This window comes from Lytechinus variegatus, chromosome 7 (genome assembly GCF_018143015.1).
Source record: "Lytechinus variegatus isolate NC3 chromosome 7, Lvar_3.0, whole genome shotgun sequence".
NCBI classification, from domain to species: Eukaryota; Metazoa; Echinodermata; class Echinoidea; order Temnopleuroida; family Toxopneustidae; genus Lytechinus; species Lytechinus variegatus.
This window is the reverse complement of record NC_054746.1, coordinates 4,809,652-4,822,205: the sequence shown is the minus strand read 5'-3', so window position 1 is coordinate 4,822,205 and position 12,554 is coordinate 4,809,652. Positions and strand designations below refer to the sequence as shown.

Below are 12,554 nucleotides of genomic sequence, written 5' to 3'. Positions count from 1 at the left end.
TAGTCTAGTAATTATCAAGATAATACAAAAGTACTAACCAATATGTTCAGACAGAAAAGGTATGCTTGGTATCTTTGCGATTTATGTTCATTTGATAATCAACTTTCACGATTTGAATCAAATTGATGAATTTCTAATTCTGTTTATGGTAATTTTTGCTGGTCAACTTCTAATTTCTAATTGATCATGATGCGAATATATGCTTCAATTTTAATGTCTTGGAGGGTTTTTTATCAGATGTATACCATTCATTTTATTGTCATCACATAAATGATAGGGCACACGAGTGTAATTCATCTGCGCGCAATGCATGCCGGACAGGCGTAAGTAAAGATCACATGACTTTGTTGATTAAAATAATTCATTAAAAATAGATCAAATGTTTGTATATCAAAAGAAAAACGATAGACATAATGCTATGTTCATACTCTTTCATAATCAAGGCGTTTGAGAAGGCTAGACTGCATTTTTGTATTTCATTTTAATCATTATTACCCACAATGCAGTTCTGGTTTTTCTGGCGATGAACTGGCCGAAATTATGGTTAGTCTTATTTCAGGCCATTTAACTTTTGATTGAGCTGGTCAAGTACCTGATTAACATATCAAGTCTTAATGCACTGTTAATTGTGACTAATGTCAGTGAATTAAAGCAAAATCTATCGAGGGATTGATTTTTAATGATTTTTTGATGAGCTATGATATAACACGTGAGTGAATGGGGGTCTGTATTACTCATGTGTGCCCGATAGCGTCAACTTTCCCTAAAGCGCAACATGTACCGTAGCTGGCGCCATTCTCCACTTATTGGCCCGACACATTGCAGTTGGCTTTGTCTGACAATAATGGATATGTGACCACCATCACAGCAATCTTCACCTTTCATCAACACCACCACCAGCATGACTACACCTGTGACCACCACCACCACCATGGCAATCTTCACCTGTGATCACCACCACCACCATTACAATCTTCACATATGACCACCACCAACACCATGACAATCTTCACCTGTGACCACCACCACAATGACAATCTTCATCTGTGACCACCACCACCACCAATATGAAAATTATCAACTGTGATCACCACCGCCGCCATGACAATCTTCACCTGTGATTACCACCACCATCATAACAATCTTCATCTGTGACCACCACCACTACCACCATGGCAATCTTTATCTGTGACCACCACCACTACCACCATGGCAATCTTTATCTGTGACCACCACCAACACCATCATGACAATCTGCACCTGTGACCACCACCGCCGCCATGACAATCTTCACCTGTCATTACCACCATCACCATGACAATCTTCATCTGTGACCACCACGAACACCATCATGACAATCTTCACATGTGAACACCACCACCGCCATAAAAATCTTCAAATGTGACCACCACCATGACAATCTGCACCTGTGATCACCACCACCATCATGAAAATCTTCACCTGTGACCACCACCAACACCATCATGACAATCTTTACCTGTGACCAACACCATCATGACAATCTTCAACTGTGACCACCACCAACACCATCATGACAATCTTCACATGTGACCACCATCACCACCACCATCACGACAATCTTCACATGTGACCACCACCACCACCACCACGACAATCTCCACCTGTGATCACCACCACCACCATAACAATCTTCACCTGTGATCACCACCACTACCATTACAATCTTCACATATCACCACCACCAACACCAAGACAATTTTCACCTGTGACCACCACCACAATGACAATCTTCATCTGTGACCACCACCAACACCATGACAATCTTCAACTCTAACCATCACCACCACTATTATGACTGATGTAAGATAGATATTTGTTTTATTTTTTTTAATAGTAAACAATCCTCGTCAAAACATTAGAAGTACACTAATCTTTACAAGTATAAAAAAGAAAAATCTAAAAAGTAAAAAGAATGTTTTCCCCTAAGAATTGTACATCATCAGGCACTTCACAGAAATGTACATATCAAGTACATGTTATGGGAGTATCTTCTTATCACCATCAGATATTAATTTAATTTGAGTCTTTCAACATTTACATATTTTCTTAATAAATAATCATGTTAACAAATCATTAAAAAAATGGGAATAGTAGTGGGTAAAGAGACGAACATCAGCGCATTGTAATGCGTTGATATTGACTGGAGAGATTGGAACAGAAAAATTATTGACTAATTAAGATGGTTTGAGCATGGACCTCGATAATAGGTCCATGGTTTGAGAGTGCTGATCATTGATTGAAGAGCGCCATCTGTGTTGGAAAACAAACGGGCCTTCAGGCCAATCACGCCTCATCGACAACGTCCTGGCTATTTCAGTCATCACATTACTCGTATTATATACAGTATATTATTGATTGGTTGGGGGTTGAATACGCAGATGAAATTGACCGATGGCTGATTGGCGTGTACAAAGTCCAAATGAAAGGCAAGACAGACATAGGATGGCAGGCCTCCACTTCACTTTGATGTCATCATCGTTACGAATTCTGTGTAATCATAGAAAATGACAAGTACATAGAATGGTGAGGCTCTTGCTGTCAAAATTTATAATTCTCCCAGTACTTATCGATTATCTTTGTCATATTCATCGTCATGAACATCACCGCGTGCCAATATGCCTCGAGGGTAATTTCCACTGTCGGTGAATTAAGAAGCTTTTGTTTTGATCGATCTATGGCGAACTATGCTTCTTCTACGACTACCGTATGATATTGACGATTGAACCATCTGCGCATGCGTCAACTCTGAAGGTTTGTCGGTCTTCCACAAAAGATGAAACCCCGGTAATATCAGACGCAATGGAAGTAGTCGTCAATCGTCGTAGAAGCATCCATCGTCCAAAACGAAAGCTCCTTATTTGGTCTGTACACATAATCACCGGAATGAGGTTAACATGGTTGGGAAAGGATGACTTTAGCGTATCCTGAACTTTGTTTTAATTCAAAATCTGGTATAAAGATGTGATTTAAATATGGATGGCCTATCGTGACACAAATCTCTCACGGTATATTCAAGTTCATCTTATTAGGTCATCAATGTCATCTGTAACTCGCATCATTCGTAACTGGTCGAGAACTAAATTTGTATCTGATTTGGTTTCTTTCTCCATAACAGCATGGTGAAATTTAAGTACAGAGTTAAACTCGATTTCAGAATACTGACCGGGGAGGTTCTGATTTAACAGAAGTAGTCGCGTTTGTTTATGTAAGTGGGATAATAATGAGAAATAAAAATACCAAATGATAATACAAAATGCTGAGTAAAGGTATAAAGCGAGGAGGTAAAACCGTAAGAGCACCTGCCCCTCTTGCCGGCGTCATAATAAACCATTCCAATTCATACTCGAGAAACCTGACTAGCTGTTGCTCTTCATTAGATTCATGTTTATTGTATGATAATCATGTGAAAATTAAATTATGCAAATTAGTATTACAACCATAACGGTAATGACAACGGCTTTACATGAGGAGCATAATAATACATGAAATTTCCTCTGATTCATCGAAAAATTTCATTCCCATGGTAAAACAATACCAGACTCAATGGCCCGTATTCTGAAGTAGGGTTTAACTTAAACTCAGGTTTAAAGTTGTGGTTTAAGTATGGAAAGCCAATTGTTACATAAATCACTAACTGTAGAGATATCATATTTCAACTCATTTGGCTCTCAAATCATTCATAATTGTCTAGGATGCATAAATAGATGATTGTCTTCACCGTTGATGAATCAGGAAAGAGCACAGCAAACATAAGAAACGTACAAGTTAATAAAAATTTTGACTCTTTTGGCTTCCCATAATTTTAGCACATAGTTAGACCATGGTCTAAGTTAAACCTGACTTCAGAATATGGGCCATTGGAACAAAAAAAAGTTACCTTCATAATTGACTTGTCCATCACCATCAATATCAGCTTCTCTGATCATTTCATCGACCTCCTCATCTGTCAGTTTCTCTCCAAGGTTTGTCATGACGTGACGAAGTTCGGCAGCACTGAAATCAAGTATTACAACAATCCCAGTTTTAGTTTTACGGAGTTTTGCATCAACTGCGCCATACCGAACTTAATCACAACATATAAGAATGTCGTTTTCTTTCGGCACTACTTTTTGTGCTCTACAAAGTACAGACCCTTTGATATCAACGTTTAAAAAAGGCCCCAAAGTGACGAAGCCAACCAGGGGCTCCGTTTCATAAACCTTGTTACATGTACAATAACAGTTTAAAGTTACTGAATTCCTTCGATTTGATTGGCTGATAATAAACTTGTTATAGAAAGTTTGCATTTGTTATGAAATGGGACCAATGGCACTGTTCATCAGCTCGAACAAATTCGATTAAATTGATTGGTTGGTAGAGAAGCACTAATTTTCCTTAACTATGGTTTCCTGTAAAAAGATGATAAATTTCAGCGCTCCCTGAAACAGTGCCCTTGTTACTGAGCGTTATGAAAAAGCGGAAAGTAGAATGATGATAATAACAAACTTTTTTTAAATTACAATGGTAATCATTAACATTTCAGTTAAGTGACTCTTTGTCTTAGTATTATCCCTTTTTAAGACAAGTAAAATAAATGACCGATGTTTAAGGCAATGAGACATATTTGTGTCGAAGGCGAAATAATTAACTTAGATTAGGCCTACTCTCTTTCTCATCCGACAGATCTATTTGAAATTGTCTAAAAAGTAATAATACGCCAAAATGTGACAATTGCTTGAATCAGAAACAGTTCCACCACAGGGAGGGGTAGTTTTGTTACCTTCAATGACGGAACCCCAAGCATGCATTCATATTAAAAAAAAAACATATTCGCATCGATTGACGCCATATGGGTTTATAAATAAATCTCTGCGACTGACGCATATGTTAGGGCTTTGACAGAACGGCTTTTATGGATATAATGAACTGCGCCACGCATTTTATATTATGTTGGTGCCATTATTTTGAGTGGTGGTTCATAAGAAAGCTATTATAAACTCACGGGAACAGTGATAATTACATAAATGGCTAATGTTGGACCAAACTTCAGTTCATCACACGACTTACTACTAATACAACATGATTGTATTCCACATTATCAACATTATCACACTTATATATCCTCAGATTATATCACATTAGATTTAATGATGAATACAATTGCAAATGACATTAACCTGATAAATCCGTTGCCGTCCTTGTCGAATACACGGAAAGCCTCCCTGATCTCTTCTTCACTATCTGTATCCTTCATCTTCCTCGCCATCATCGTCAAGAACTCTGGAAAATCGATCGTTCCGTTTCCTGATGGAGGCGAAAATGAGATTAGAAAATCAATGTGGTAAGCGAATAACCGCGCATTTACACATTATCATAATCTAGCGTATAATTCACCCTCACAAATCGATCTGAACTTTCAAATTTGTAATGCTCTCATGCTGTCTACATTCACCTCTACAATGTGTATAGGTAAAGAGATAGGTGTCGTATTACAAAATTATATTTATCTCAAATACTGATGTCTCCATTCTTTTATTAGCTACCTTTCTCGTAAGATCGACAATGATAGCAAAACCGGTCCCGCTTCCAACAGTCATGGAATTATTTTCCATTAAACACAGTTTAGGTTCTGAAACATCACATACGATACCTTTTACTAATACCGGTAACTAACATTTATTTTTTTCTTTCATGATCATTCAGACATCATCTAATTTTTCCTGTTTCTATGTATCTTTCTATTCAGGCTGTGTTTTTCACTGAAACACATCCGCCTACTTCGTCATTGGAAATAATTCAAAATAGATCAGTTTTATTTCCACATAAATCTATTTAGACACTTCAAATTCAAGGAAATAAATGTTAGTCATTTTCCCTTTTCCCCCATATGCTCACCGTCAGCATCTACTTCATTGATCATGTCCTGAAGTTCAGCCTCAGTAGGGTTTTGACCCAGTGACCTCATCACTGTGCCCAACTCCTTTGTAGTGATGGTGCCGTCGCCATCCTTATCAAAGAGGGAGAAAGCCTCCTTGAATTCTGAGGAAAACAGGAAAAACAATGGCCATAGGATAATGCATCTAAAAACTCTTCTTTTAATCTGGATTTTGGAGGATGAATATTCTTTAAAAAAGAAAGTTACTCACGCGACCATAAATTATATCAAATTGAAAGGAGGGCGAAAAATATATATTTTTTCTCTCTTTGAAGTTATTGAATTTTACAAGTAAACCTTAAAGCTTAAAACTAGACTCGAGAGACGATTTACAATGTATGTAGTGCCATGATAACAAACAAAACTACAAATTTCTAACGCAATAAACACTTCAAACATCAAGATACTTTCGATTCCTGATTAAAAGCTCGTAAAAACACTTCATAACTTTTAATCCATTCATGTACTTTGCAATACATCAACTGTTCGTAGGACCCTACTCCATGATATCAATATGTGATCTAAAAATTTAACACAATTTTTAATTTCAGCCGAGTTGACTCTGTAGTGCATTATATTGGTGACATACATTGAGGAAACAGAATTGAACTTGATGAAGAAATGACAAAGAAGCACTTTTATGATTTATGTTAGTATAAATTAGCGTAAATGATTTTCTAGTCAAAATTTCAAAATTATGTGTAAAACCTTGGTGAACCTCATGCAGCTCTCAGATTGAACACAAACAAATCAAAATAAGTCAACAAATAAATAAGCATTTTTCGCGAGTTTTGAAAAATATGCATAAATTAGTATAATTAACTAGTTTCAATATCATGTACATAAACTTTGTATCCCCACCTACAGCTATCATATATAGCAAACAAAATTGTAATTGATCAACAAATGAAGGCGAAAAGCGTTTTATTTGTGATTTATGAATATATTTTGCATAAATTAGCATAAATAATTTTCTAATCAAAATGTCTAAATTGTTTGTGAAAGTTTATGTAGAACTAGTTGTGTAGATGTTTGGTGAACCTCATGAAGTTTTACCAGAAGGAAGTAAAATCGAAATCGGTCAAATAGAGAAAAAGAGGCATTTATGTGAATTTTTAAAAAATACGCATAAATTAGAATAATTTTTTTCTAATCAAACTTTCACAATTCTGTTTAGAAGGTTGGTGAACCTCATGAACCCCCACCAGATGGAAGCAAAAAATCAAAATCGGTCAACAAAATGACTAAGTTGCATTTTTGTGGATTTTGAAAAATGCGCATGAATTAGCATTATTAATGAGTTTCAAATCTCTGTGTAGAAGTTTTGAATCCCCACCTATAGAGCAAACAGAACTGAAATGACGCAGAAGAAGCATTTTGAAATTGTGGACGGACGCCACGCCACGCATGAGTTAAAAATGACGCATCCTGCTCATCCTCCCCTCTCTCCCTCTCTCTCCTCTTTCTTTATCTTTCTCATTTACTCTTACTCTCTCCCCCATGCACCTACTGTAACATATGTAAGGTCTGATAGATTGTCAGTAATAATTGGATGATTAGATCATTAGCCCATAGAGCCAGACCAGAGTTTATCGATTGCTACTAATACCGAAAGCAGTTCAATCACCTATTGTGTTTTCTGCACGTATGTCATGTTTGCCTGATTTTATTCCGCCGTGAGTTTATCTCGGACGGCCCATCATAAAAAAGATGTCTTCAACATCCCTTCAATTCATTATCTGGACTTAATGTTCGATGAATTATGTTATTTGATAATAAGTGCATGACAGTCTCTTTATCATAATGTATGATATTGAGCATGTTGAGTATTGAGGTATTATTACCTGCAATCTGCTCCTCAGTAAGTTGATCGGCCTGCATGATGAGAAGATAGAGAAAATGGAAATTATTAAACATAACACTTGATTTCTTTTACTACCACGGCATATTGTATGATGAATAATGTGATCAACAATAAGAACAATGAACACTACGAAACACTAATCACCACTTGACTTGATCAACAAAAAGATTATCTTGTGGATATTCATCAAAAAAGTTTATCACCCAATTACATATGCCACAGTGATTACTAGATTTTATTTTAGTGAATATAGGCTTGGCAATCAGCTGCACAAATATAATACAAAAAGTTTATTTCACTATTACAGAACACATTTTATAACATATTGAACACAACACAGCTTGAAGAGAGTAGTATATTGAGTAAACATAACATTAATCGGTAAATTAGACTGCTAAAGTCTGAGTTACTAGGGGATTCTATAAAAACAGTCTGTTAGAATAAGATTGTATCAATATTTGTTTTCACTCTTGATTATTCATAAATACTGTACTTCAACAAGCGCAGAATGCAATAAAATAAAGTGCTTTTCGTGAGTACGCCTTCTCTCCCTGTTTTTGTTATTATGATAAAAACTGTCATCAATCATAAACGCCATGGTCATAGTACAATAAAGTTAATATTTGACTAAATCAATATCAGCACTACACGTACAAGTACATCGTTACGAGATACTAATTCTACAGACAGTACACGGGTAAAATGCCACAGGGATCAGAAAGGGCCGTCTTTAATCAAATTTGACAGAAGGTGCAAACAAGATACTGTTTAAAGAACTAGAAGATATTGAACGATTTCCAACATTGATATATTCATGACAAAAGACATAACAAGAAGCGAGATTGCTTACATTAATGGTGAGTTCCTGGGACTGCCCGTACAATTGCAGACAAGATACAAGTTGGAGACAAGAAGATTCAAAAGGGGGAAGAGAAAGAAGGGAAGGGTGGGGGGTATGGTTCAAATCGAAAAGATAAAAAAGGGTAAAGATTAGAACAAGTCTAAGACAACCGTTTTTTTTTAATTGTTTCTCTTCAAAAATCTTTTCTTTTTAATGAAGAAAACAAAAATTGATGCATGCATTTCCATTTCAGAGCGTTCTCATACAGTTGAGGAGACCACAGCAAGGAAGCAAGCAAACATTTGGGGGGGGGGGTTAATGAGAACCAGGGGCTGATAGAGATTTCAATTGGTTTCAAATGGACATTCCCAGGAAGATCACACACACATCTGCATAGGCAATTGATTGAGCGAGCATCCAATGGGTTCCATCACTTAGAAAATATTAAGCTAATGCCCTATATATCTCAAATTCGCATTGGCATGTGGGTTGAGAATCGTCGTATTGTATTTACTGGTCACTGGAAACCCTCTGTCGTTTCTTTTTATCCGACATGGATAAATTGGCTCCACGAGTCGGTTTACAAGGTTGGAAAAGCATTACAAGGGGTTCAGCCATGAGACAGCTGTCAGATTCCAGGAATATTTGGCATATCAGCATGCATCCTCGCCAATGAACTTGCCAGGCCATCTTTCTCATAACATCTCTTCTCGGCTGGCCCGCAGCCTTATGTGTTTCAGAACACAGCATGCATCAAACAGCTTGGTATATATCAACTCACTTCAAGATCTAATGGGAAAGCAAAGGTTTGCAGAGGGAGTGGAAACACGTACCTTATTTGGGGGAACACACAACATGCGTGCAATCGACCAATCATGATCACTGATTGAAGAAAATGAATCTCAGACAGTAAAGAATATATTTTTAAAAGAAGTGTGGCATTAAATTGTAAAAAAAAACAATAAACATGCGTCTCCTACTTATTCGGTCATCCATCCAAATCAAAGGTATTACATTGTTACAAACATCTATATTCTTCACAAGAGTAAGATTGAGCGGTTTTTTATTGACTGGATGAGTCAAGAAATTTTCATTTTATAGGAGAGTCGGTCCCCTCGCTCTATATTGATTAAGAACTCGTATTACCCATAAAGCAGGGGTGCATCGAGTTTTTTTTCCAAGGAGGAGGTTTGACCGAGAAATTTGACAAGCGAACAAAAAAAGGGGGTTTCACTACCAAATTAGGGTCATTTTAGAACCGATTTTTTTTTGGGACTAGCAAAAAATGAAAATTAGAAATAATATGGTTCACTATACAATGACGGTGATTTTAGTCCCGAAACAATTGAAAAGCACAACAAGAGGTTAGTTCCAAAATGTAATTCATCACTTAAAAAAAAGACAACTTTGCAGCCCAAGGGAAGAGGTTAAACCCCATACCCCCACCCCACTGTAAAATTTATTTTTTCTTAGTTTTGCAAGTCACTTTCTTGTCCAGCAAATAATTAAGAAATATATGCTCTAGGCCTAGTATTAATAAATGTCATCCCTTCACTTTCGCCTGAATGCCCAGAGGCAGTTATTAACGTCTTATATATGAAACGTGGGTCTATTATTATGATGGCTAGCTTAATAAATTCGCTGGCGAATGAGAGCTAGTGGGAATGGAGTACATAAGTAGGATAGGGTGGGGCGAGGGAGTTTTACATGTAGGCAATGTGCATGAATTGGGATCATTGTAATATTTTTGAAGGGATAGCTTGGTTGGTAGTTTTAGGCGAGCAAAGTAGTGGGAAATGAAGTGATAAGGCTAGGCTTGATTGAAACAAAGCAAATCGTTGAGCGAACAGGAATTAAAATGGAGCAGAATGTCACGGCTAGATATTATTTGGATCAAATTCATTTAATCACGTATCTAGATTAGGTACCATACATGTACAATGGATAACTAAAAAAAAGGAAAAGGAAATGGAATTAATCTTAAATTGATTCAGATTCTCGTCACTTAATCTATAGAGGTCTAGATGTCTACATGTAGAATCTACCAGTTACTATTTAATAACCTTGCATTTTAGATCTAAACGGTATATTGTTTATGACATTAAATTGTTATGATTGGAAATTTTGTTGATAACTAGTTCTAAATAGGCCAAAAATGAAAATGGAATGAAAAAAAAACATTTTGTAAATTTCTTCAAACTTTTTCATTTTCATTTCTTTTTGGCTGCTACCCATCATTATAATACTTGTTATATTGATCTAGAGATCTAGATCTATTGAGGTCTTGATATCAACTGTTAATATTATTTATCTCATTTTAAATTGAAATGATTTAACTCTATTGAGAAACTGAGGCGGAGTAGCGGCCTACCACGACACGTCCACCTCCATGACTTTCTATAATTCTATAAATTTCGATTTAGGATCTAACGCTAACCGGCTTTGACAATAATTTGCAGTTAATAATTACTGGATACAAAATAGTTTGTTGACTTAAAACCAGGCATGAAGCCTGATTCACATTCTAATGTAACGATAACAGAACCAGTACTGTAGTTCTAGATCTATACGATATCGTGGAGTAAAAAGTTAGGCGTTGCCAGATTACTTGAATACTTTATCTGTGATCACTCAGACCTACGAAGTACGAAAGCTAAAATTATCTAGATCAAACTGTAGTGTTAGATACATCGGACAATTGTCTTTAAGTTCTTTAGGTTAACTTGAGATGAAAACTAGGTATAGATCTAGAAAAATTACCCGTAGACTCTATCTAAAAAAGTTTGTGTAACTTATTTAACTTTTAAACTGTTTGGCTTTGAATGTACCGGTATCGTTTCCATTTCAATCGAATCATTTCAGGCTCAAAATCATTACCGGTACGGTATCATCTTTATCGCGTCTCTCTCTCTCTCACACTGCCTCACACAATAAAAAAAAAAATTAAAATCTTACCATCTTTCTGGAATATTTAGAAGTTTATGGTGTATAATTCAAAAGCAGGTGATGTTTGCAACTTCTCACTCCAATAACTGGACGTACAAATCAAATGAGTTACCGCCGTAGTATCAACTTCGAATGGATTGAGATGATGGTCTTCAAGATATCGTGGGCGCGCTGGTGCTATGCTGAGCTGAGCTGAGATGGAGATAAAGCTGAAAACTAGTGCAAAGTCAATGCGGATTTCCGTGAGGGCGTTTATTAATACCCCAAAATTTTTTTGTGGTAGCGTTGCATTGCTATGTTAGCAAGTCATTGGCAAAGCATGAGAAAGGCAGATCACTGCTCCGCAATGCGGCATATTACTGCGCATTGCGACGAGCTTAACCCGCCACTTCGCGCTTATGCAGCAGCATGCATCGATCCAAGGCAGCTCTTAAAAATTAAACCAAGGGTCAAGTTGATTTTAAAGATCCATATTTATAGGGTTATAAACGGGTACGGTTAGAACAGCCTGGACCAAGATAAATAAAAGGGTGACCCCAAGGCTGACCCACTTTTCGACAATTAAGAATAAAGAATCGAAGTCGAAGACCGGAACGAAGTTTAAAAGCTTAATTTGGGTAAAATCATCCAAGCAAGAAGGCGAGGAGCGGGTAGGGTTTTATATAGAGCCGAACCGTTCGCCGCCCCCATTAGAATATTTGCTCCCCCACTCTCTCCAAGCTCCTCATTACAATTTGGAGGTTGGCCTATAAGATGGCGGCCTAATCGTCACGTTATATTTTTTAATCAACAAAAGGCATGACGATCAAAAATTGTAAATTGTAACTTATTGTAAAATCTATAGACCCTAAGGCGCGTAGCTGGAGGGGAGGGGCTGTGGGCCCCCCCCCAACGCCCCAAAAGAAAAAAAAAGAGAAGTGAGAAAAAGAAAACTTAAGGGAAGGACG

At 36.8% G+C, this 12,554-nt stretch overlaps 1 protein-coding gene across 2 annotated transcripts; it reads right to left on the bottom strand.

Annotated features, from left to right (window-relative positions):
* Nucleotides 1–1,843: 1,843 nt before the first annotated feature.
* Nucleotides 1,844–11,856, bottom strand: LOC121418263 (calmodulin). 2 transcript variants are annotated; one of them, XM_041612032.1, is made up of 7 exons: nt 11,617–11,856; nt 8,671–8,691; nt 7,801–7,831; nt 5,917–6,060; nt 5,199–5,325; nt 3,920–4,035; nt 1,844–2,529 (listed from the first exon to the last, which is right to left on the bottom strand). In XM_041612032.1, exons 1-7 carry the CDS (start codon nt 11,617–11,619, stop codon nt 2,501–2,503), a joined length of 471 nt encoding a protein of 156 aa, XP_041467966.1. In that variant the 5' UTR covers nt 11,620–11,856; the 3' UTR covers nt 1,844–2,500. The 2 variants fall into 2 exon arrangements, with proteins under 2 accessions (XP_041467966.1, XP_041467967.1); XM_041612033.1 differs by lacking the exon at nt 8,671–8,691 and having other exon boundaries at nt 11,617–11,855.
* Nucleotides 11,857–12,554: the final 698 nt, after the last annotated feature.

Excerpts from the sequence above, each read along its gene's own strand:
- LOC121418263 (XM_041612032.1), bottom strand. Across the intron at positions 6,061-7,800 it reads TACTGAGGAGCAGATTGCAG|AATTCAAGGAGGCTTTCTCC; the intron begins GTAATAATACCT and ends TGTTTTCCTCAG. Across the intron at positions 5,326-5,916 it reads CAATGAAGTAGATGCTGACG|GAAACGGAACGATCGATTTT; the intron begins GTGAGCATATGG and ends CGCCTCCATCAG.